Here is a 27530-nt window from a genome sequence, read left to right as displayed (position 1 = left end):
ATTGTTTATTATATATACCTGTATATACTGTATTTATTATACCTACATTAGAGTCCTGCTCGGGTCCATTTTTTGAAACCTATACCCGACCCGTACCCGCAACAAGTGACGTCACATTTGACTGGAAGTGACGTCACTCCGGCGCCGAAGCTTCACAAAAAAATTAAATAACTGGTAGAACCACAAGGGAGGGATCAAGCCTGCAGCTTTATTGGGTACCCGCGGACTGCCCGTACTTAAGTACTATGTAAGCACAAATATACATACATAGAGATATAAATGGACCATAAACTTTAGATATATAAACTGATATTTTCCCTTTAAATTTCCCTTGCTTTTTCCTCAGTGAATCTCTGTACTGCAGACATGGGAAGGGTTGCTGTGCTCTAGTGCCAGATCCCCACTCAGAGGGCACAGGGCATTCTGCTGTGTTTGTTACACCCTTTTAAAGTTGGGTAATTTAAGCACTGGCTGTTCTCACAATGGCAGGATTAGCTCATGTCTGTTCAGATTTGTTTGCTGTGCCCTCGGGCACCTGACACCAGGACACACAGACACAGATACAGGCGCAGTGAGAAGGGGACTTCAGCTGGGTGTAAGTGCAGAGAAACATGTCTGTTCATATTGAGCCGACAGATATATCAGCCTTATCCCTAAAAGTCACTGATAGCTGTACTTTTTGTCCTCCTGTTTATATATATAGGTATGAGACCAGTTATCCAGAAAGCTCAGAATTATGGAAATGATGTCTCCACTTTATACAAAGAATCCACATTAAAAAATGATTTCCTTTTTCTGTGTAATAATAAAACAGTACTTTGTACTTGATCCAAACTAAAATATAATTAATCCTTATTGGAAGCAAAACCAGCCTATTGGGGTTATTTAATGTTTACATGATTGTCTAGTAGACTTAAGGCATGAAGATCCAAATTACGGAAAACCCCTGGTCCCGAGCATTCTGTATAATACATCCCTTACATGTATTATGAACTGATCTAAATAACTCATGAAGCTTATTGATAGTGTTCTGATACTGCCAATTGCTTGGGTTAATTCTTGCTCTAGTTTCTCCAGGACCATGTGCTGTGATTTCCACTCATTTAATTGTAGGAATGCACCAAATCCATGATTTAGTTTTGGATTCAGTCAGAATTCGGCCTTTCTCAGCAGGATTAGGACCCCATTTACTTAAATTAGGGATGCACCGAATCCACTTTTTTGGATTCGGCCGAACCCCCGAATCCTTCGTGAAAGATTCGGCCGAATACCGAACCGAACCCGAACCCTAATTTGCATATGCAAATTAGGGGTGGTAAGGGGAAAACATTTTTTACTTCCTTGTTTTCTGACAAAAAGTCAATTTCCCTCCCGCCCCTAATTTGCATATGCAAATTAGGATTCGGATTCGGTTCGGCTGGGCAGAAGGATTCGGCCGAATCCGAATCCTGCTGAAAAAGGCCGAATCCTGGCTGAATCCCGAACCGAATCCTGGATTCGGTGCATCCCTACTTAAAATCATGTAACTTTTCATCACACAGACAAGGAAGCAAAACATTTTTCAGCCGCACAATTCTCATTGGACCTTCCTGACCTAACTTGCATGTGGGTTTAGATTTTGTTCAGTATTTGGCCAAATCTTTCACAAAGGATTCAGGATTCCGCCGAATTCCAGAATGGTGGATTTAGTGCATCCCTATGTAATTGGAACCTGATACAAATAATATGTATTGCTTTTCAGTCTGTAAATCTTTTCTCAGCAACATAGATTCTACGTTATTGGCAGTTAAATGTTTAAATGCCCCCTTATTTCAGAGAGTTCTAATTCCACGCCACTACTTGAGTTATAGACTCCACTCCCCTTTTACTAGTCCAGCCCACTGCTTGAGATACAGACCCTATGCCCCTTCCCTGTAAGATGCCATCAGATCTAGTCCTGCCTGCTGCTTCAGACTTCTTCTCTTTCCCCTCAAAGCTGTTATAGTCATGCCAACTACTTGAGTTACACCCCCATAAGCTTCCATCAGAGTGTTCTAGCCACGCCCACTTCTGGAGTCACAGACTCTTCGCCCCACCCCTTGCAAGCTTCCATCAGAGTTTTCCAGTGTCTTCGTTAAAATAATAAAACCATTAGATTTTATATAAAGTTTCCGACAGAAACACCTGTTCTGTAACATGTTCATGTTTCCCTTCCAGTCTGTGGATGCGACTTGGCACAAGGAGGCTTCTTCATCAAGAACGGAGAGTACCTGTGCTCCCTAGACTACCAGCGCATGTTTGGGACACGTTGCAATGGCTGCGGAGACTTTGTAGAGGGAGAGGTTGTAACGGCGCTAGGAAAGACCTATCACCCCAGCTGTTTTGCCTGCACATCTTGCAAGTAAGTCCCTTCCTTTTATAATGTGGGGTGGGACAGTTTTACTGAAGCACAACAATATCCTGTGATGAAGAGGCTCCTGGCCAGTAATGGGCACAGGGGAGAAGAGAGCCTGGAGCCAGTAGGCTGGCTCAGTTTTCCAGAAAGCTCAGAATTACAGGGAGATTTAAAAAAATTACTTTTCTCTGTAATAATAAAACTGTACTTTGTACTTGTTCCCAACTAAGATATAATTAATCCTTATTGGAAGCAAAACCAGCCTATTGGCTTTATTTCATGTTTATATGATTTTCTAGTAGACTTAAGGCATGAAAATCCAAATTATGGAAAGACCCGTTATTCAGAAAACTCCGAATTACGGAAAGGCCATCTCACATAGACTGCATTTAATCCAGATAATTCAAATATTTAAAAACAATTTCCTTTTTCTGTGTAATAATAAAACAGTCGCTCGTACTTGATCCCAACTAAGATATAATTAATCCTTATTGGAAGCAAAACCAGCCTATTGGCTTTATTTACTGTTTACATGATTTTATACTAGACTTAAGGTATGAAGATCCAAATTATGGAAAGATTGCTTAAAAACCCCAGATTCTCTGCATTCTGGATAACAGGTCCCATATCTGTATTTCAAAACACATGCTTATTTGTGGGAATTATTTTATGGAACACTTGTCACTCTCTGTACAGAAGGAAAGCTGTGCCAGTACAGCTATGGGATCTGTAAACCCGTTATCCAGAAATCAAAATTACAGAAGGCACGTCTCCCATAGACTCGATTATAATGACATAATCTAAATTTTTTAAAAATTATTTCCTTTTTCTGTGTAATAATAAAACGGTAGTTTGTACTTGATCCCAACAAATATATAACTAATCCTTATTGGAGGCGGAACTATTCTATTGGGTTTATTTACTGTTTATTTGCTTCCTTATCCAATAAGCCCCAGCTTTTGTGTGTATATCTGTGTCTGTATTGCTTTGTGTATATCTGTGTCACTGTATATATCTGTCTCTCTGTGTGTATATCCATGTCTCTGAGTGTACATCTGTGTTACTGTGTGTATAGGTGTCTCTGTGTATATATCTGTGCCTCAGTTGCTGTGTGTATATTTGTGTCTCTGTATTACTGTGTGTATATCCATGTACAGCTTTGATACTGTGTGTATATTTGTGTCACTCTGTAAGTCGGTTTCTCTGTGTGTACATCTGTGTTGCTGAGTGTGTATATCGGTTGTGTAAATATTACAGATATATTAAATGTAATAATAGCCATGGTTCTTGGATATTAATGCTGCTAATCAATGCAGGGACGCTGCTGCCATAATGACTTCCCTGTGCGGCCAAGGTTAATAAACATGTTTAATAATACAGTGGAATGTCATGTGGGGAATGAGCACACCGGGGCTAAAAATACAGAGCTAAGGTGAATCCACTGCACAGTCTGGTGATTCTGCATATAGGAAAGAGATGTGAGAATTGTATCCCTGTAACAAATTCCTTATTCCCTTGTCACCCACATATAACAGTTTCAGCAAAAGATGATATTTAAAGGGAAACATGCGACTTTGATATAAGTAAGAGGGGTATTCTTTCACCCAAAATTGGGTTGAGCTTTTGAGCTGGGTTCTGGCTTAGCTCCTTCACCGTTTAAATCATTCTGATGCCCCCCTGTCACACTGTGCTCAAATAGCACCCCCAGTTGCAGTCATGGGGTCTACTCCCAATTTGTTTCCCTACTTTGTCACTAGGATGCAGGGCCAGAGTATTAAATCATGATGCCATCCATGTGTGTTATTCCCAATCCCTATATTTTAATATATGACACCTGGCAATGTAGCACTGTTTTCTACTATGATTCTTTGTGTTACACTATATTTATGTACTAGGCTTACTAGAACTAAGTAGGCGCGATGATTATATACTCCTGAGGATGAGTAGGAGTACTAAGGGAGGAATATGTGTTTAGAGAGAAGGGTGGGGACCCCATGGGTGGTTTTGCACGTTGAAACCTTGTGTGTCAGATTTAATTATCTGTTTATTGTTTACTTAAAGGAGAAACAGACGAAGGATAAGGTTGAAATATGCTACAAATTGGGGTTCATTTACAAACACTGGACAAAATTTCACCTGGGCAGTTATCCACAGCAACCAATCAGTGACTGGCTTTTTACAGGCAGCTGCGGGTTGAACAATGAAAGCAAACATTTGATTGGTTGCACCTGGGCTACTTCCTAGTGCCCAGTTTGTATAAATGAGTCCTATTATGTTTGGGGATTCTGTACAACTTCAAAGTCCCCATAGCCCATTAGCAGGGAAGTTGGGCCCAGTTAGAGTCCTGCAGTGGGTCGGGTACCCGTGGGTTACCCGCAAAAAAACGATCACCCTGCGGAATGAGGGTCGCGGGTCGGGTTGCGAATCTCATCTAAATTTCTTATGTAATATTGTCTATATTTTACTCCTTTTAAAGTTTTACAAAACTTGTTTCTGTCCCGCCTACTTTTAATGACATCACTTCCGGTTTGATGGTGGTTGGCAATTGCGGGTCCAGGTCGGGTAGCGAATCAAAGTGGGTAAATATGCGGGTTGTGGTTCAGGTCGCCGGTTGCGGCTTCGGTTCGAGTACGGGTCTTAGAAATTGGTTCTGCGCAGGACTCTACCTATCTTCTTTTATGATGATTCACAGCACATGCTCTGGGTTGCAGTCACTTATCTGAATTTAGGGACCCAATCACAATATAGAATATAAAATAAAACTCACTACACATAGCTCAGCCCGGATATATAATCAGTCCTGTAGCATCAGCTTTTATGATCCCTAAGCTTAGCTTCTAACAGCAGTCCAGATCACACTGAGCATGTGCAGTGCCACTGACACACAAAAGATGTTGGCTCATCATCTTATAAGGAAGCTGAACTTCTGGCCTAATACAATATATTTGTTATATAAAATACATCAAGGCAATGGGACACCCCGCCACTTTGAGGAATGGAAAAAAACCCCATATAATACAGGCAAGGGTGTTAGGTATAGTGAGGTTTTAGGCTTAGCCATAGGGTTGCCACCGTGCCCCTTTAAAACTGAACACATATGGAATCCACAGCCTGCATGGCTAATTAGCAATTCATTTAGATGCATGATGCATGGTTGCACATAAATCAGTTCAGTCTGCAGCATGCATCTAAATGAATTGCTTATTAGCCATGCAGGCTGTGGATTCCATATGTATTCAGTTTTAAAGGGGTGAGGTGGCAAACCTACTAACTGCCACATTTAGCGATATAGTTATAAGCTCTCAGTTTTTTATTTCTGCTATGCTTCTATAGGTTAAACAGCAGCTTAATGAAAGAATCAAATACTTCCCTTTTGTTTTATCTGAATTTCTATAATAGAATACCCAGCCTGCCCATGGAGGCCCTGTTATCTCCCTAAACTACAATACTGTACATCTCTGCCTGTTTTCTCTCTGCCTGTTTTCTCACTGCCTGTCAGTGTCGGACTGGCCCACCGGGAAATCAGGAAACGTCCTGCTGGGCCCAGGTGTCAGTGGCCCCTCATGCTGCTAAACATTTGGCCTATTTCATGGTCATTCCCTATTTGTATGAGAACAAAGAGGCTAAATAGATGGAATATTAGATTATAGTACGTAAAGAAAACAAATTAGGAGAATAGAGGTTGATTGAGGAGATTAGTACTGAGAGTGGCCCCTGGTCTAAGGTTTTTGGATGGGCCCCTAGTGTCCCAGTCCGACACTGCTGCCTGTTATCCCACTGCCTGTAGCCCGGCATCACCTCTCAGCCAGGGTGGCATTTCAGCTATTATTGGCTCTTCTCCCAGGGAGAGATATTGATTTCACAAGGAACTGAATTGGGATTTTCTGAAATAACCTTGAAAATAACAGAGATGTCCCTTTTCTCTACAGGCACCCCTTCCCTCCAGGAGACCGGGTAACCTTCAATGGGAGAGATTGTCTCTGCCAAAACTGCGCTGCCATGCCGATATCTCCAGGACCAACAGAGATTGCTACACCCAGTAGTAAGTGTCTGATTTTCATGGGGATCAGGGATGTTGAACTCCTCAATCTGATAATAGGGGCATTAGGCAGACACCCAAAAAAGTGGTGTAGCATACCTCCCAACTTTCCTATTTCCTGTGGGACAGTCCCAATTTTGACAGCTCAGCCCGCAGTCCTGGGTTTCTCTATGAAATGTCCCGACTTTCTCTTTGATCTCCTTCACTGATGCCAGTAAAGTTTCTGACAATTAAAATAAGAAGCTTTTTGGCAGAGAGCCCAGAAAACAGGGTGCCTGCATTTTGGTACATTTGTATCAATTTAAAGGAGAACTAAACCCTAAAAATGAATATGGCTAAAAATGCCATATTTTATATAGTGAACGTATTGCATCAGCCTAAATTTTCAGCTTGTCGAAAGCAGCAATGATCCAGGACTTTGTCACAGGGGTTCACCATCTTGGAAAGTGCTAATTTTGGAGGTTTGGAGGCCACCAATAACAATAACAAGTGTCATAAAAAAAGTTTATACTGTAAATGGATATACCGCTACACATTACAAATAATCTATATACTCATGTCTCAACTATGTGGCACTTCCCACCCTTAGGGAATATTTTCCCTTTGACGTTATTTTTTCAGATACTTATGAGAAGTGAAGTCGGTGTTCCAAGGACCTGCAGTCTGATGCAGATATTTCCACTCCCTATGAAAGAGCCTTATATATTCCCAGTACTAGCCAGCATGTATCTCACTTCCTCCTCTGGATCCGGGCAAATAATTAGTGGCCTGGTAGTATGGAAACTGGAGCCGTGCCCTGGATTCTACCCAGTTTGCCTCTCTCCCTGGCAGGACTGGAAACATAAGGTTAACAGAGCAGAAGCAGATGAAAGGCGTTGGGCCCTCACTTCTCCATGGGGAGAGTAATTAGATCCATTGTGTTACTGCTGCAGTCAGCGCCGGGGATTTGTGTTGCTGTTGCAACTTGCACAAAATAATAATGGTTAGAGAGCAGCAGAGGAGCTGAATCATGAAGAACTGCACAGCCACACAGCACTTTCAGCCGCTCACATTCAAAGCTCCTGAGTCCAGCCGGCCCCAGAGGCTAAATTGCACTACAGAAGGGTTTATATGTTGGAGGATGGGTGGTCTGTAAAGGTTTCAGTCATTTTATTTTGGACACAGTGACAGCCAAATATAATTGTTTCTTAACGGGTGGTGCAAATGAACAGTTTATTCTGCATATTGGGATTCTGATTAGTACAGAGGAATACCTATGCTGCCATAGTTTTATGGGATCTCTCTGTACAGACTATGAGCAAACTCAGGGGGCTGTTCCTGCTGAATTGTGCTTAGTACAGGGAATACCTATGCTGCCATAGTTTTATGGGATCTCTCTGTACAGACTATGAGCAAATTTAGGGACTGTTCCTGCTGAATTGTGCTTAGTACAGGGGAATACCTATGCTGCCATAGTTTTATGGGATCTCTCTGTACAGACTATGAGCAAACTTAGGGACTGTTCCTGCTGAATTGTGCTTAGTACAGGGAATACCTATGCTGCCATAGTTTTATGGGATCTCTCTGTACAGACTATGAGCAAACTTAGGGACTGTTCCTGCTGAATTGTGCTTAGTACATGGGAATAACTATGCTGCCATAGTTTTATGGGATCTCTCTGTACAGACTATGAAAAAATTAGGGTCTGTTCCTGCTGAATTGTGCTTATTACAGGGGAATACCTATGCTGCCATAGTTTTATGGGATCTCTCTGTACAGACTATGAGCAAACTTAGGGGACTGTTCCTGCTGAATTGTGCTTAGTACAGGGAATACCTATGTACCATAGTTTTATGGGATCTCTCTGTACAGACTATGAGCAAACTTAGGGACTGTTCCTGCTGAATTGTGCTTAGTACAGGGAATACCTATGCTGCCATAGTTTTATGGGACCTCTCTGTACAGACTATTAGCAAATTTAGGGGACTGTTCCTGCTGAATTGTGCTTAGTACAGGGAAACATGTTTTCCCATGACAGTATCACTTTAAGAGGCACAGTAGCCTGGGAATTAAAGTTTTCTTTAACTGGGAGGAGCCTTACTTATTGCCACCCCCACGCACTGAATTAGGGTTTCTTTACCCTTTATTTAGAACAATATTATACAGAATGATATCCCATGCACACACACACGCATTAGCCTCAATATCATCATGAACTTTTCCCAAGGTGTAAGAGAACTACAGCTCTCAGATGCCAAGGAAGCCATTAGCTGGTAACATTTGGGAAAGCCACTTGCCGTTTCTTGGTTGCTCAAGTCTTTGAGGCCCATGAGTGCATGCCCTCTGTACGATCCTACTGACAGTGTTAATCTGGATTATTAGAGAAAGTTGGATAATCCTCCAGCAATAACTTCCGCTTCATTACTCAGTCAGGAGGACACGAAAAGCTGTTTACTTGTTTCTAGATGCAAGAAAACAAGATGCACACAAGGTCCACACCCTGTAAATCCCACTTTAGCATCTCTTGGGTGACATCAAGGGCTCCGAATTTGAGCACCTGGTGGTGGTGGTCCTAGTAATAATACAGGAAAATCAATTTGCAGATAATCCCACTGCATATATATCTTCTGTTAACAAAACAGTCACAACAAAGAGGTGAAGGGAGTGGGTTATTAAAATATCTACCTTGCAAGGACCAAACATACACTAGCATCAGTTTTTCGGCTAACGTTTTGGCTAGGTCCCTAGCCTTTCTCAAAGACTTTGAGAAAGGCTAGGGACCTAGCCGAAACGTTAGCTGTTTTTTTGCTTAAATAAAACCCTTTTTTCCACCATAAGTCCTGCGAGTGCTAACTTCTATTGGGCTCTTGTACGTATGATTATACAGCTCTGCACCCGGTCACCTTATACTTTTATACGTGTTGTGCCAGCAACCTATGGTCTATATATATATATATATATATATATATATATATATATATATATATATATATATATATATATATATATAATTCAATGTGAGACACCTGCACTCTATCCTCTGTAGTTCCTTGCCGGGTGCTCGGTCAAAAGGATATGTATCAATTGAAGATGGACCAGCACTCCGTTTTCTTTATCAAAAGTGTTTATTCAATGCACAGTGTATTGAATAAACACTTTTGATAAAGAAAACGGAGTGCTGGTCCATCTTCAATTGATATATATATATATATATATATATATATATATATATATATATATATATATATATATATATATATATATATATACAGGGGTGGTCCGCCAATGAGGCGAGTTGAGGCTGTCGCCTCAGGCGGCAGCGCCCCACTAGGTACCAGGGGCAGCAAAAATGCTGCTCCTGGTACTTTAAGAGCAAATTTCCGGGGGAGGGGGGGCAGCAGCAACTGCTGCTGCCTCAGGCGCTGGAGGGGCCAGGATCGCCCCTGTATATATATATATATATATATATATATATATATACACACATATATATGTTTCGTACCCCTAGGGGCAGATTTATCAAGGGTCAAAGTGAATTCAAGGGAATTTTTGAAGCAAACAAATTCAAAATTCGAGGGAATAAAATAGTTTGAATATTCGACCATTCGATAATCAAAGTACCTGTCTCTTTAAAAAAAACTTCGACTTCAATACTTCGCCCAATTAAACCTGCCGAAGTGCTATGTTAGCCTATGGGAACATTCTAGAGCATTTTTCAAAATTTTTGGAAGTCGAAGCAAAATTCGAAGGATTTAATCGTTCGATTTTACTTCGACCGCAGGATACCCAAATTCGATGAAAAAAGTTTGAATTCGATATTTGAAGTCGAAGTATTTTAAGTCGATGGAATTTCGAAGTATTTTTAACTTCGAAATTCGACCCTTGATAAATGTGCCCCCTAGTGTACATTATGTTTAGTTATCAATTTCACACACTGGAGGGTGACCACTAATATCCACTGTTGGCACATAAAGACCCATATAATTGCTCGGGCAAACACTCCTATACAGTTTCCAAGAATTTTAAACTGAATACGTCCACCCGGGTATAGTTGGTTAACTGTATGAGATTTCTTGAGATTTCTTACACAATTCCATACCCTCTATTTGTAAATATAATTTTGTCAGAGCAGTGATGGATTTCTTTATCATGTATCATGCAATGTATTAGGGCACCTTTATACCAATGGGTGACATCTCAGTGGGAACCTACATTTATTTTCTATTTTGTTATTTCCACATTCAAGTTCTTCTTTGTACACTCAATATTCTAGTGCACCTTCGAGCATGTTTTTTGTGGCTGTTTACCCTTCCTGCTCCTTTTTTCTGCTGCTCGTTCTGCTTTTTGGTTTCTAGGTTGCGATATTTTGCTCATACTATCCCCTCAGTTTGAGCTGCCCATTATACATTAATATTCATCTTGCTCTGACGGTTAAGTATTAACTATTGAGATTGCTTATGTTTCAACAATGGCTGTGCACTGAACGGATCAGTCTTTGGGTTTACTACCACCATGTGCTCCTTAATTGCAGCCACATACTCTGAGCTTTGCTGTATTACTGCCACTATGTAGCTGTTGCCACCTATGTACTGTCCTAGTTATGCTAACAGCTCCTCCTTATGCCCACTGTCAGGTGGTGTATGCAACTATACGCAATTACTACTATTCTTACCCATATCCATCCACATACCAGTTAAATAAAGGCTGAGCGCTAATCAATTTTGCAAATCTTTCTTTATTCTTTCTTTTTAAGGGAATTCTATCCTCATTTATTGTGTTTTTTTTATTTCTAAATTACATGGTTTAAACTGGAAATAATTGACTGTACAATATAAAATGTCATTCCTGAAGCAGCAAGTGTATTTAGTTGTAATATTGGTGTGTAGGTGCATCTCAGCTCATTTTGCCTGGTCATGTGATTTCAGAAAGAGCCAGCACTTTAGGATGGAACTGCTTTCTGGCAGGCTGTTGTTTCTCCTACTCAATGTAACTGAATGTGTCTCAGTGGGACCTGGATTTTACTATTGAGCTGTTCTTAGATCTACCAGGCAGCTGTTATCTTGTGTTAGGGAGCTGCTATCTGGTTACCTTCCCATTCTTCTGTTGTTAGGCTGCTGGGGGGGTTGATATCACTCCAACTTGCAGTACAGCAGTAAAGAGTGACTAAAGTTTATCAGAGCACAAGTCACATGACTGGGGGCAGCTGGGAAACTGACAATATGTCTAACCCCATGTCAGATTTCAAAGTTAAATATTAAAAAATCTGTTTGCTTTTTTGAGAAATCGATTTCAGTGCAAAATTCCACTGGAGCAGCGTGGATGCAACTGATGCATTTTGAAAAAAAAAAATTCCCATTACAGTATCCCATTACTGGTTACCTTTAGGATTACTTTATATGTATGTCTACGCTATGTTTCTTATTATTTTGACAGTCTTTATTTGATGTACTCCAGGTGAACTCCTACTATTTTACACCTGCGGTCTGTACTCTTAAACTTCTCTGGGATGCTCTAATCATCTGATATCTTTTTCTATAAGATTTATATCTAATTATTTTGTTACAGTTTTGGGTATGTTTTTGTAACGTAAGGTATTCCAAACTCAGAACTAACTCCAAGGACAAGGTCACGGCTCACTCTTCTGCCTATAGCAGCAGCCTTTGGCTTCGGGAGGAGCCCTCCGCTACTCAGATGCCGCCAGCACTTAATGTGAGAGGACCGAGGAGAGAGTTCTAAGCAGGCTAGGGAACCGAACGTATGCAGAAGGGACGGGGGAGCGAGACTTGAAACAGGCAGGGGTAATACCAGATGGGCAATGGAAGACCTAATTATATAACCGAAGAGTAGCGGAGGTCACAGGCCAAGGTCAACCAAACAGCTGCGTGGTACAAAATCAGGATCCAGAGAATAAACAATATACAGGCAAAGGTCGGTACAGGCATCAGAACCGGCAAGGGTCAGGAACAAGATCAGACTTGGAGAAGGTCACCCGGGAACTATAGGAATAGAATTTTGGGCAACTGGAATTAGGACATTTGCGCCTCTTAATATTTTAATTTCACGCCAACCACGATGAAGTCATGTGGTGCACTAAAGAAAGCCGAAAACACCCAAACGCCACCGAAACCTGGAAGAGGTATTCAGGAGCGGCGCGAAGAAGAAGCATGCGGTGGGCGTCCCCCAAATGAGCACGCCGGGTGTCGCCGCCGCCCCAATAGACCACCAGGTACTATTATAGTTAGACTCTTTCCCTTGGATGATAAGTGTGTTCCATATTTTGTTACATGGTCAACGTAGTGTTTATGCCACATTCTTTCGCTTTGACACCTTTAAATATTTTTTTTTGATCAATCTAGCTTTTCAATTTGTTTCTCTTTGTTGTTTTTTCCCTGTTTATTTGTTTTTTTGTTTGTCCCTTTCGTGTGACATTCTTGATGATGTCACTCACATTTTTTCCCGCCACTGGGGGCTTATCTGGCATAGTGTTGTTTTGCATTGTCCCTTTGAAAAAAGGCTAGATTGTTTAGCAAAACGTTTCTTACCAATAAAGACACCACATTTTTGTTTCATAAAATTGCAGACTTTTCTCTTCTGCTGTTCACTATTGTGGGTAAATATACGTGTGGCAATGTGCAGGCAATTTTGCACTTTACGGGGTTTATTTATCAAAATCTGAAAACTACTCCTACCAAATCCGCACAGGTTTTTTCCCTTTATTTATCAATAGATTTTTCCAGAATTTCCTGTGCAGGAAAAAACTTTAAAACATTGAATTGTACAAATTTTTCGGATTTTACGTCCGAAAACCACTAAATCTTCGGATAATTACACAAAATCGAGAGCAGATCAGGATATCTTCTGGACTTATCCCATTGACTTATATACAACCGGATTTTCGGATTCGGACTTTCTCCATCCTCGGGGTATATATTGCATTTTCTTGTCATTCAGACTTTAATAAATAACCCGCTGTATGTATATATGTGTGTGTGTGAGAAAGAATCAGATAATATAGTACAGAGTAATACAATTCATAGATGCAACTCTAGTGCCATCTCATGGCAAACACGTGTTTCTTTTGGTTGCATTGTCACACGCAGCATAAGACCCCATAAGATCCCATCTCCTTCAATTGTTCTCAAACTATAACTCCCAACACCCACGCTCAGGTACTTATAGTTACATTGTAGATTGGGTTAAATAAGGACAGGTTCAAGTATTAAATTCTCCCATGTTGATTGAAAGGAAATACAGTTATAGTGGAAAGCAAATCTTCTCAAATCTTCTTTCTTTCCCTGCTTCTCAGGCACTAGAAATTAGGGAAGGGAACAACTACCTTTCACATTGGGTGCTTTGCAGACAGCTTAATGAATGCGCTAAAAATATGTAAGACTACTTTTACAAACACTTTTGTATCCTTTGTCCATTGTTTCTAAAACAATATCTTCCCTTTGAGAGATTCTTGTATCAAGTCATACAGAGCTAAATCACTCACCCAGCACTAACATGTATTCAGCAGTGTGTTGTTTTAAATGCCTCAGTGGTTCCATCTCAGCATTGCACAGTTACACCTGGCTGCACAGGACTATTACTCTTATTGCTGCTGGCAGGAAAGGGTGAGGGTGTGGGGTGAAGTCTTGCCATGAGCACTGAGGTACCAGTTGAATCCTGACTGCCCATGATGCCCCTGGTTAATACCGGATTCCCAGGCACACACCAGTCACGTGTGGAATATCTAAGAACAGCAAAGCTATTTCATACTGTTTCCTAAATCTCTGCAGCAGGGGGCGCTCCAGCTGGGATGTTATTGCTAGGCAACCATCCGCACTGCTGATTGGACACAGCAAATCTCAACTTCCTTTTGTCACTTTATTTTCTGGATTGGAATTTGAATAATCTTATTTTTTTTATTTTGTATCTTAAAGGGACACTAAAACATTTTCTTATTTGTTAAAACAAATAGCAGCTCCATTCAAGATGATCATTTAAAAAGCCTTTATTTGCATATGGCTTTTAGATCTGCAACACCTGCAGCCCTTTTTCAAATTGCAGGTGAGCCCGAAATGTCATGTTTGTTGCAGATCTAAAAACCATATGCTAATAAAGGCTTTTTAAATTATCATCTTGAATGGAGCTGTGTCATATGTGGGAATACTTGTGAAACCGGCTGGACTGTGGGCCACTGGACACGTGCAACGCCTAAATAATTAAGAGGTGGATAAGTGGGTGAGTGCTGACTACAAAAAGTTTTTTAAAACAAATAGCAGGACATTTTTACCACATCCCCAATTTACATCGATGATGCCCCCGATACACTGACAGTTGCCCAAACCCTTGCAAAGTCCAAAGCAGTGCGGCACACTCACAAGATGAATGTGTTTATATTCGTGACGTTTATTGGCTCCAATTCAACGTTTCAGTTAGGGCCCTTTATCAAGAGTGCTTTGGACTTTGCATGTGTATTCCCTAACCCATGGCAGGTGGGGTATTTTACTGCTGAGCACCGGATTTCAAAAGAAAGTATATAGAAGTAGAGCACTTCAACTTTGTGTGGAATAAGTTGCCCAAACCCTGTCCATATCAGGCGAAGCCGTAGTTTATACAGATCATGGGCATGTTTGCTGGCAGATCAGGGGACATATGGATGTCACAATCAATTCATTTCCTCACTCTATAATCGAATTAAAGAGTTTTTGCATTAATATTTTGGTCGGACAGACTGCACCTTTTATTAACCCCTGACTTGCTATTGTCTCCTTGAAAGGTTGCTCCGGCTGCGGCAGAGACATAAAGAATGGACAGGCCTTACTAGCGCTGGACAAGCAGTGGCACTTGGGATGCTTTAAATGCAAATCCTGCGGGAAGGTCCTGACGGGCGAATACATAAGCAAGTAAGTCTGTGATGTCACCGCCAGATTCATCTCAGTACCCAGGGGAAGCTGCTCAGGCTCCCAGGGCTTTATAGGTTCAGCAATCAGATCTGTCACAATGGTCACATCCCCATTTCTAGAGGTCGCGACCTCAAGGGGTTAACCACATAGCAAAAATCCACCCAGATATTGGTAAAGGGGATTAACCCAAAAAAACGAATTGTTGTCGACTTACTCAGAACTGCACTCCTGTAGCAATACAGCCACTCACTGGCATCATCAGCGACGTCAACCGGTCACACATCACTGCCAATAACTATAGTCAGAGCTGGGGAAATGGCTGAGCCCAGACAACTGAGCAGTGACAGGAGGATAGTAAAGGAATAGTGGCCAATAAAGATGGAAGCAAATGTCAGAAGATCCAGTAGAGAGAGAGGGAAAGTGTCCTGCATGGAACCTGGAAGTACTTAGAGCGAATACAAGTGTGAGAGTGTCCTGTGAGGTAACCAGGAAGTACTTACAGCAAATGAGAGAGTGAGGGGGAGTGTCCTGTGAGGTAACCAGGAAGTACTTACAGCAAATGAGAGAGTGAGGGGGAGTGTCCTGTGAGGTAACCAGGAAGTACTTACAGCAAATGAGAGAGTGAGGGGAGTGTCCTGTGAGGTAACCAGGAAGTACTTACAGCAAATGAGAGAGTGAGCGGAGTGTCCTGTGAGGTAACCAGGAAGTACTTACAGCAAATGAGAGAGTGAGGGGGAGTGTCCTGTGAGGGAACCAGGAAGTACTTACAGCTAATGAGAAATTGAGAGTGTCCTGTGAGGGAACCAGGAAGTACTTACAGCAAATGAGAGAGTGAGGGGAGTGTCCTGTGAGGTAACCAGGAAGTACTTACAGCAAATGAGAGAGTGAGCGGAGTGTCCTGTGAGGTAACCAGGAAGTACTTACAGCAAATGAGAGAGTGAGGGGGAGTGTCCTGTGAGGGAACCAGGAAGTACTTACAGCTAATGAGAAATTGAGAGTGTCCTGTGAGGTAACCAGGAAGTACTTACAGCAAATGAGAGAGTGAGGGGGAGTGTCCTGTGGCGGAACCATGAAGTACTTTCAGCTAATGAGAGAGTGAGAGTGTCCTGTGAGGTAACCAGGAAGTACTTACAGCAAATGAGAGAGTGAGGGGGAGTGTCCTGTGGCGGAACCATGAAGTACTTTCAGCTAATGAGAGAGTGAGAGTGTCCTGTGAGGTAACCAGGAAGTACTTACAGCAAATGAGAGAGTGAGGGGGAGTGTCCTGTGGCGGAACCATGAAGTACTTTCAGCTAATGAGAGAGTGAGAGTGTCCTGTGAGGTAACCAGGAAGTACTTTTAGCTAATGAGAGAGTGAGGGGAGTGTCTTGTGAGGTAACCAGGAAGCAGGGCCGGATTTACATAGCGGACGCCCCTAGGCCCACTGCAATTTGTTGCCCCTGTCCCCTCCCCTTTATTCGTGCACATTTTCATGGAGTTTGTATCTCCTGTGCATCCCCAGTTTTTTGAAACAATGTGGGTGTGGTTGGGCAGCATGCCGCCCCCTAAAATCTTGCCACCCTAGGCCCGGGCCTAGGTGGCCTTCCCACAAATCCGGGCCTGCCAGGAAGTACTTATAGCAAATGAGAGAGTGAGGGAGAGTGTCCTGTGAGCATACCTCCCTCTTTTGACAGCTCAACCTGCAGTCCCTCGTTTGTACTGGAAAGCCCGAAGTTTCCTCGTGAGCCAATTACGGGCAACTTCGGAAAACTAAGCATTCCGCGTGCCTGCCCCTAGGAGATTTTCACTTTAGCCGGCGGAAGGCAGATCGGGGAGATTAGTCGCCGTGAAGAAGAGGAGATTTGTCGCCTGGCGAATAATCTCCCCGAATCTGCCCGTGTGGCCAGACCCTAAAGGGCAATTCACCTTCATTAGCAAAACTGTAATAACTGAAACAAAACCACAGAAATATGTTCAAACTTTAATAACCTGCCAAATTTTGTAAAATGGACATGGTAATTAGGGGGTGTGGCCACAAAAATGCATGGTCAAAAAAATTTCGGTTGAGTGCTTATTGTGAGCGTTAAATAGATTGTATTTTATTTAACCAGGTATAACTCTGCTTTTCACCTAGGGATGGCTCCCCGTACTGCGAGAAGGACTACCAGATGCTGTTTGGGGTGAAGTGTGAGGCATGCCATGATTTTATCACTGGGAAAGTGCTGGAGGTAAGTTCCCACCAGTAAAGTGCTGGAGGTAAGTTCCCACCAGTAAATAAAGAGCACAAAGAGTAGGATTTGACTACATGTATGAGGAAACCCACTCCTACCACATCTACTACTCCCAGCATCTCTTTCCTTGCTAGGATTTTGTGAGTTGTAGTTCTGAATTAGCCAATATGGCATCATAAATCTAGAACACATAAACAGCATAAAATTATGGGAACTTAAAGGGGACCTATCATCTTAAGAAATGATTCCAAATTCTTTTCTGTCAAGTAATTTGAGCAAAACAAACTTTACTTACACTATATTTATTAGTTACATTTTGTTTCCTTCAGTGTTGGAATTGCAACATCACAGCAAGCAGACAGGAGCCATTTTGTAGCAATTTATTAAGACAGATTGTGTTTCACCCCAAAATCTTGTATGCACCAGAATGGGGGACCTTATGCCCATGCACAGTGACCTACACAATTCTAGAATGTGAGGAGGCAAGGGGGAATGTTAGGAGTGCAGTGACATCCAGGAATTGCTGAATGGAAAGTGAAAGTAATTCTCTGTTGCACCTTTACGCCGCCATCAGACATAGAGGAGGGGCAGGTAATACTTGATTGACAGCTCAGATATTTAAACACCTTTATAACAGGTATGGATGTTTAAATAAAAAAAGAATGTGGGTTTCATTTGCAAAGGACTTTCATTATACAGCTTTTTATGTGTAGGTGGCAGGTTCGCTTTAAGCTAAAATTTTAAATGCTGTATGGCATGTTCATCTCTTCATTTTAAAGGAACAGTAACACCAAAAAATTTCAAACTTTTGAAGTAATGAAAATATAACGTACTCTTGTGCAGCACTAATAAAACTAACTTGTTTGCTTGAGAAACTCTGAAATAGTTTCTATTAACATAGAATACAAAGCAGATAACAGATAAGCTCTGTAGTATACAATGGGATTCTTCAGAACAGTCTGTATAAACTATATAAACTATAGTAGTACTTATCTGTTATCTACTGTGTATCCTGTGCTTCAATGGCTGTGCCCATGGCTACACAGCAGCTTGTTTATATAAACTATAGTAGTACTTATCTGTTATCTACTGTGTATCCTGTGCTTGAATGGCTGTCCCCATGGCTACACAGAAGTTTATTTATATAAACTATAGTAGTACTTATCTGTTATCTACTGTGTATCCTGTGCTTGAATGGCTGCCCCCATGGCTACACAGCAGCTTGTTTATATAAACTATAGTAGTACTTATCTGTTATCTACTGTGTATCCTGTGCTTGAATGGCTGCCCCCATGGCTACACAGCAGCTTGTTTATATAAACTATAGTAGTACTTATCTGTTATCTACTGTGTATCCTGTGCTTCAATGGCTGCCCCCATGGCTACACAGCAGCTTGTTTATATAAACTATAGTAGTTTCTGAAACAATCCCACCAGTTGTACAGTGCATGGCAACACTACATTATATTGTCATTCCTTCAAATCGCTTTAATTTTTTTTGGTGTTACTGTTCCTTTAAGCCATAGTTATTTGCAAACGTCAGATACACACAAAATTACGTACAAACAAACATTTTGCTAATTATGTTGTTTCTGCTGAATCAGTAGTCTGTCCTACTTCATGTTGGCCACAAGATGGCAGCAGGAAAATGCAGATTAATGTAGCAGCTTTCTTATATTGTTTATGTTGTTGTTACCTTGGATTAAACTCGTAAACAGCTTGTGTAAACGTCAGAATTCTCAGTCACCTATTAAATGGCTTTCGGATATTTTCTTAGCAGCTCAAATTGGGAATATGAAGTACAGCTTGTATTTGATTAAGTTTGTTTTAGATTTGTGCTGACATTGTGTTCTGCCATTAGCTCTCTGTTCTCTCTGGTGTGCACCTCTGCCCTCTGCAAGCTAAACACACTCAATCAATAACTCTGGAGGGTGAATAAGAGAAGTAACAGTTGTTACTAGTACAAGAAGGGGGGTTCAGTGGGTTGTACTTTTATACTGATTTGATGTTATGAAATTACTCTGTAGTTAAATAATATACTTGTGTTTATATATCATGAAAAATGTTTCTGAGGAACTGGGGTCAGTGACCCTTCTTGTGCCTCTCAGAATGGAGACAAGAAACAGCTGAAGATCAGCCATTTCCTGTGACGGCTGAATAAAAAGCTTTTCCCACAGAGCTGGCTGGAAGGGACTATAGAGGAAGCAGACCCCACAGTCGCTAGGGGGCCCGGGGAACAGGGGGCCCGGACTGTGTTATAGCTAAAAAAAAAACTTCCTCTCCAGTCACTCTCTTTTTCTGGTGAGGAAGGGGGAAGTAAGTTGGAAGGGAGTGGGCAGGGCTGGGCGGGATGTGGGTGGGGCAGAAGCTGGACCATGGGTGGACGGAAAGTGGCCGGGAGGATGGGGTTCAGAGTGCACCCCCCCTGAAGATTTTTTTCAGGGGGCCCGACGCACTCTAGTTATACCACTGGAAGCAAGGCTTCCATATTGTATTCTCTGCTGTCCAACCCCTCAAGGTGGCCATACACTGGGAGATCCGCTAGTTGGCGATGTTGCCAATTAAACGATTCTCTCCACGATAAGTCCACATTGAGGTGGGCGATATCGGGCTGATCCGATCGTGGGCCCTAGGGCCCAACAATCAAATCAGAATGGAGGCCATATGGACGGTCGGATCGTGGGACTGCATCAACGAACAGACTTTCAGCCAGATATTGATTGGGGAATCCCGTCAGAGGGCCCCACACATGGGCCAATAAGCTGCTGACCCGGTCTGTCGGCAGCTTTTATTGGCCCCTGTATGGGGGCCTTTACTGAATTATACCAGTAACAATTACTGTGGCTGTTGCTACAAATATGCAATGTACTGCCCTCCACATGCTGTGCTTTGGGGAAATTGTAGACTGTTGCTATTTGTGACATCTTTCTCCTCTCTAAGGGAAACATATTGGCCCTTGTGCAGCTGAATTGGGCTCCTTATAGTAACACAGTCAGCCAAGCAACTGAAATTACTAGGGAAATTTATACTAACCCTGGAGCCACTTGGCAGGTGAACCTTCTACTTCATCAAAATGTCACCAAGGGAATTAGCAACAGGAAAGCAGAATGCATCTATGTTTACATTCTCATAGCTTGGCACAGACACACTTTGTCTGCAACAGCAGCAATTTACATAATAATATGTTTTATTTTCAGTCTTATGCTGACACCCTTTGGCCCTGGATCTGATGGGCCTTTTTTTTTCCCTTTTATTAAATGTTCATCTTTTTGCTGCAGTTGGGGAATCGATGGGACAATTAGGCCAAATTTTTGTAGATCTGAATTATTGTAAATGACAATGATATGTTTTAGTGTGATATACAAAGGGAGGTATAGCTTTTTGTGTGTATTTCTTGTGATATATAGAGAAACTGAAGAACATGTAGGAAACCCACGCAGACACAAGAAGTACATACAGATGCCTTGCAGATAGTGCCCTGGCTGGACTTGAACTCTGTTTCTTAAAGTACAGGTATGGGACCTGTTATCCAGAATGCTCGGAACCTGGGGTTTTTCCAGATAATGGTTCTATCTATAATTTGGATCTTCATACCTTAAGTCTACTGGAAAATCATACAAACCCAATAGACTGGTTTTGCTTCCAGTAATGATTAATTATCTTAGTTGGGATCAGGTACAAGCGACTGTTTTATTATTACAGAGAACATTATTTGGATTATTTGGATGAAACCGAGTTTTTGGGAGGCAGACTTTGTGTAATTCTGAGCTTTCTGTATAATGGGTTTCTGGATAATGGATTCCATACCTGTAAATGTGTAGTTCCTAGGCTGGCTAGCTTTTTTATTTATTTCATGTATTTGTTGTCTTGTCATAGAAATAATATAGAAAACGTAACAAAGTGAGAGCAGCACTAGCCTTGACAATGACAGTTACATTGACGACTCTCTTCTAAAACACACTCACTGAAGGTTCATATTTAGGGGAACTGCCCTCTAATTTCTAATTATCAGCCATGATTCTCCAGCATATCTCCTGGCACATGGCAGCGGTATAAAATAATCCCTATGTCCCAGACTTGTACTTTATTCTGTAGGACTGTTGGTCTGGAGCTAAATGTACTGGTGCAGAATGAGGCCAGACCTGCTGAGCTTGAACAGACGTTGTGTCTCCAGGAATTAGAGGAGACAACAGGCACTTCCTTTCTGCCTCTTTACTTCTTGTCTCTTTGCATTAAATCAGACGGTGTAGCAACATGTCTCCTTGTTATTGGGGAGAGACACTCCTTTGTTTTTAGCCCATCAAATCCCAATCAGTCTATTCTCCAGTGTCACAATAAGCTATACCCTCATACTGTACTGTCTAAGGGAATCAATATGGCACCTCCTCCTCCCATATGTATACATACAAATATACAGAGAAGGATTGTTCTGGGCACACAATAAGCTATACCCTCATACTGTACTGTCTAAGGGAATCAATATGGCACCTCCTCCTCCCATATGTATACATACAAATATACAGAGAAGGAATGTTCTGGGCACACAATAAGCTATACCCTCATACTGTACTGTCTAAGGGAATCAATATGGCACCTCCTCCTCCCATATGTATAAATACAAATATACAGAGAAGGAATGTTCTGGGCACACAATAAGCTATACCCTCATACTGTACTGTCTAAGGGAATCAATATGGCACCTCCTCCTCCCATATGTATAAATACAAATATACAGAGAAGGAATGTTCTGGGCACACAATAAGCTATACCCTCATACTGTACTGTCTAAAGCTGGCCATAGACGCAAAGATCCGATCGTACGAATCAACGTACGATCGGACTTTCCCATCTCCCGACCCTCCACTAACCATTCAGATCAAAGTCTTTACCATTCCGATCAAATAGAACAGATCACCCAATGTTCTGCCACTGACGGCAATCGTACGATACTTATGTCTGACAACACTAGTGACAGTCTCCCTCTGAAAATCGTACGATCGGCAATACACGCAGAGATATTATCAGCAGCCGACAGAAATTTTCTAACCTGTCCGATCGACCAAACGACCGATCTCCGACGGACGAAAAATGTCGGGACTCTCCACAGATGGTCCAAAAATCGTACGAATCCACGATTCGTACGATCGGATCTTTGCGTCTATGGCCAGCTTTAGGGAATCAATATGGCACCTCCTCCTCCCATATGTATAAATACAAATATACAGAGAAGGAATGTTCTGGGCACACAATAAGCTATACCCTCATACTGTACTGTCTAAGGGAATCAATATGGCAGCTCCTCCTCCCATATGTATAAATACAAATATACAGAGAAGGAATGTTCTGGGCACACAATAAGCTATACCCTCATACTGTACTGTCTAAGGGAATCAATATGGCACCTCCTCCCATATGTATAAATACAAATATACAGAGAAGGAATGTTCTGGACACACAATAAGCTATACCCTCATACTGTACTGTCTAAGGGAATCAATATGGCACCTCCTCCTCCCATATGTATAAATACAAATATACAGAGAAGGAATGTTCTGGGCACACAATAAGCTATACCCTCATACTGTACTGTCTAAGGGAATCAATATGGCACCTCCTCCTCCCATATGTATAAATACAAATATACAGAGAAGGAATGTTCTGGGCACACAATAAGCTATACCCTCATACTGTACTGTCTAAGGGAATCAATATGGCACCTCCTCCTCCCATATGTATAAATACAAATATACAGAGAAGGAATGTTCTGGGCACACAATAAGTTATACCCTCATACTGTACTGTCTAAGGGAATCAATATGGCACCTCCTCCTCCCATATGTATAAATACAAATATACAGAGAAGGAATGTTCTGGGCACACAATAAGCTATACCCTCATACTGTACTGTCTAAGGGAATCAATATGGCACCTCCTCCTCCCATATGTATAAATACAAATATACAGAGAAGGAATGTTCTGGGCACACAATAAGCTATACCCTCATACTGTACTGTCTAAATATTTTTGTTTACTTGGCATTAACTTGTGCATGATGGGATATGTAGTCCAGGAGCAGGGGATGAGAGACTTAAGCATCATGTCAGTAGAGGAGGCTGGGACATAAGAAAACCCACAGGAGGATGGTGTAATGAGACATGGGCAGCACATAACACCCAGGCTTTAGGGAGTGAGCAGCCTGGTGTGTCTAAGAGCTCATTACCTGGGATTATTCCCCTCCTCCTCCTATGCTATAACCTGGCTCCTGCCATGAGAATATTCTCCAGCTCCCTCCTCCCTCTCTGCTGTGGGTTTTTGTTTTTCTGGGCAGCCAATGGCTGCTGTGGGATTTCCTTGGCTGTGTGTAATTAGGGACACATCATTATGTAAGAGTGGGACTATGTAAAGCCTCTCCCCCTCCCTCCCTTCTCCCAGACTGGGAACTCACACATGTAGGGAGAAACCAGGGGCGACCCACACGGAACACAAGCTGGGAGGTAAAGCTTTATTTATTTTAATCTGTTTATAATGATCTGTATATAATGTGTATCTCTTATGTGTATAGAACTGGTAACCTGCTGCTGGGCTCTTAGGGAATATTGGGTGATAAATATGTAACTTCTACATGTTCGTGTGTATAATGAGCGTAGTTTGAGTATAATGAGTATAGTGTGTTTAGTGAGCATCGTGTGTATGGGCAGTGACTCCTGCCCTAGGTGCAGGTAGCAGGGATTAACAATCAGATTACAAAGGTGAATGTGCTTTGAAAGCAAACTGTAGCCAAGAGGGGTGCAGCACCAGAGCATGCTGGGTAAATACCTAGCTGGTCAGAAAACAGACCCCCCCAAATTCTCATGGCTTAAAGGGTTGTTCACCTGCAAACAACTTGTTTTTCAAAACATCACCAGAAATAACGACTTTTTCCAATTACTTTTTATTTTCTATGTGTCACCGTTTTTCTACTTTTGAAGTGTAAGGTGTCATTTTTCACCTTCTAAAGCAGCTTTGGGAGGGGGCTCGCCGACCCTGTAAACTGTTCTAAATTGATACATTTAGTTGATACATTTCTTATCTTTTGTCAGAATCTCTGGGTTTCATTAAAGGCAACTGTTAGACTTGATACAATAGTTGCTAATATTCCACAAATGTATCAACTAAATGTATCAACTAAATGTATCAACTAAATGTTGCAAAATTGTAACAGTCTGCACCTGAATTATCGAGCTGCCTGACTCAAACACCAGAGATAGGATCATTCAACTTTAAACTTAGATTTAGTCTTTATTTTGGGGGAACAATCTGAAATAAACTGAACTGAAAAAAGTGTTTGGAAGGAGAACAACCCCTTTAAAGTGATATTGACACTAAACAGTTAAAAATAAGTAACAGAAAGTATTTGAAAAAAGCTACTGCACAAGAATACAATTGCCTGTGTGTGAGAGGTGTGTGTACTATGTGTGTGTGTGTGTGTGTGTGTGTGTGTAGATCTCATTGCATCATGACAGATGGAGTCTGTGCTACTTCCCAGATCTCAACAAGTTGTACAGGTCACACCTCTTTGGTGCAAATCATCAGTGGAACACGAATAACAATAGTTTCTTTGTGAGATTTAGTTTATAAAGATATAATCGATCACACCTGTCTGTCTCATAAGTGCAACATTTTGCTTATTGTGTGCCCAGAACATTCCTTCTCTGTATATTTGTATTTATACATATGGGAGGAGGAGGTGCCATATTGATTCCCTAAGACAGTACAGTATGAGGGTATAGCTTATTGTGTGCCCAGAACATTCCTTCTCTGTATATTTGTATTTATACATATGGGAGGAGGTGCCATATTGATTCCCTTAGACAGTACAGTATGAGGGTATATCTTATTGTGTGCCCAGAACATTCCTTCTCTGTATATTTGTATTTATACATATGGGAGGAGGAGGTGCCATATTGATTCCCATAGACAGACAGTACTTTTTTTTTTCTTTTATAATTCCCCAAATATTTAATCAAGAAAAACACAAAGCTGATCTGCACTGTGATTGGGTATGAGCTTGCAGAATAGCAAGGTGTCAGGAGCATCTGCTGCATCGTAACCATAGGTACCGTCACATTCACAGTCTAAAGAGACAGTCACCGAGACTCCAGGCTCCTTGAGGATTGATATGATGGAGTCAGTGCTGAGGGCCACTTTCATCTGTTGCGCTTAGACTCTTCTTGTTTATCAGGAGCTCGTTTCCTTTGCTTGTTCCCCCTGCAGAGTGAAGCCTTAGGAGAATGCTTTTATGTTTTAAAGCGGAAGTTTACCTTAACATTGACCTTTACAATGATGTAGAGAGCAGCATTTGCAATTAGTCAGTGACCCCAAGAACCAGATAAAAATGCAGGTTTGATACAGGCAAACCATAAAGGCTAATAATTAGTAAAGAAAGTTGTTTGGCGGGATAGTGGGTGGAGTCTGGACAGGGAGTGGGCGGAGTCAGCCCCAGGAAATGCAAAAAAACCCCTGTGTGGCTAATGTTAGTAATACTCTCAATGGCCAGCATGTAGCCCTTCCGCTGCTGTTAACATACATCTCCAGGCTGTTGATTGGGATTGGAAGGACATAGTGTACAAAAAGGGGCCTACTGAGTGTAATAAACTGAAGAGCTAACAAAAAAGCTTGCTTGGTGTCTGTAATTTGTAGTCGAAGTTCAGCAGGAAGACCACAGGTTCAACTATAAAATATGTGAAACAGTGAATACATAGTTACATAGTTAAATCGGGTTGAAAAAAGACAAAGTCCATCAAGTCCAACCCCTCCAAATGAAAACCCAGCACCCCTCCCTACTCTCACATAAATGATATATATACCCATAGCTATACTTACTATAGAGTTTAGTATCACAATAGCCTTTGTATTATGTCTGTCCAAAGTCATTAACTGAATCAGCATCACAACATCACCCAGCAGTGCATTCCCCAACCTCACTGTCCTCACTGTGATGAACCCCCTACTCTGTTCCTTTAAATGAAACTTCTTTTCCTCTAGTCTGAAGGGGAGGCCTCTGGTACGTGATTCTCTTTATGGGTAAAAAGGTCCCCTGCTATTTGTCTATAATGTCCTCTAATGTACTTGTAAAGTCTAATCATGTCGAGAAAACATGAGAAAAAAAAAATGAGAAAACAACCCCAAAACGATTGTAATGGTATTATGAAATAAGCTTTTTACCTTTGGACAACCCATGTCTTTACCATGGGGCCCAAGGCACAAGAGCAAATACATCTTTTTAATCATCATTTCCATCTTATATTGTGTATCTTGTGCATTAGAAGCATATGTTAATGAGGGAGCGAGGGCCCCCTGGGTGTGGTTCATTGTCAGACCCTCCACAGCCCGGCATGTTATGGTTTATTTATAAAGTATAATGTGCAGGGCTGAACAGTCAGGCACCTATTTATTTCTACAGAAAATACTCCGCTCTGGAACCCCAAGAGGTGCTGACAGATCTTTGTGTTTCTTATGATTTGCCAATTCTAGCTATAGTTTGCCTTGCCAGACATGTGCCTCATAAGATAAAGGCAGAGCTCACTTTTGGGTAGCAGATGGGGGAAACTGCACAGAGCAGCAGTATAATGTACAGCTTGAGCTTTGAGCTTATAGTTCTTATAGTGAAGTATGGAGACAGTGGGACAAGTAGGGCGACATATGGAGATGGTGGGACAAGTAAGGCAGGATGGAGGCAATAGGGCAAAATTTGGCAGCAGGCCAAGGAGGCAAAGTAAATGGAATAAAAATCCAATACAGGGGGCAAAGTCCAGGGCATTCAGGTTCCCTAGCAGCTTCAGAACCCACCATTCACCAGTTTGCATATTGTGAATGTTGACAAACATGTGTAAATAACACTCCTCCAGCAGAATCTTGTATTGAAATCCATTTTTCAAAAGAGAAAACTGTTTTTTTCCATATATAATATTGATGATGTAGGACTAGACATGTTCTTAGCTTCCTAGATGACCTCAGCCTTGTGACATGTGCTGACTTAAACCTTTCTGTGATGCGCT

At 41.6% G+C, this 27530-nt stretch overlaps 1 protein-coding gene across 19 annotated transcripts in view; it reads left to right on the top strand.

Annotated features, from left to right (window-relative positions):
- ablim1.S (actin binding LIM protein 1 S homeolog) overlaps positions 1–27530 on the top strand; it is an 83909-nt gene that overhangs the window by 23823 nt on the left and 32556 nt on the right. For 18 of the 19 annotated variants that reach the window (XM_041570301.1, XM_041570291.1, XM_041570289.1 and 15 more), the window contains 4 exons: positions 2197–2380; positions 6304–6416; positions 15157–15283; positions 17397–17490. In XM_041570301.1, the coding sequence (XP_041426235.1) occupies positions 2197–2380; positions 6304–6416; positions 15157–15283; positions 17397–17490 (518 nt within the window). 19 annotated transcript variants of the gene reach the window in all.

Source organism: Xenopus laevis, chromosome 7S, assembly GCF_017654675.1.
Source record: "Xenopus laevis strain J_2021 chromosome 7S, Xenopus_laevis_v10.1, whole genome shotgun sequence".
NCBI lineage: Eukaryota > Metazoa > Chordata > Amphibia > Anura > Pipidae > Xenopus > Xenopus laevis.
This window is presented reverse-complemented; position numbering and strand designations above follow the sequence as displayed.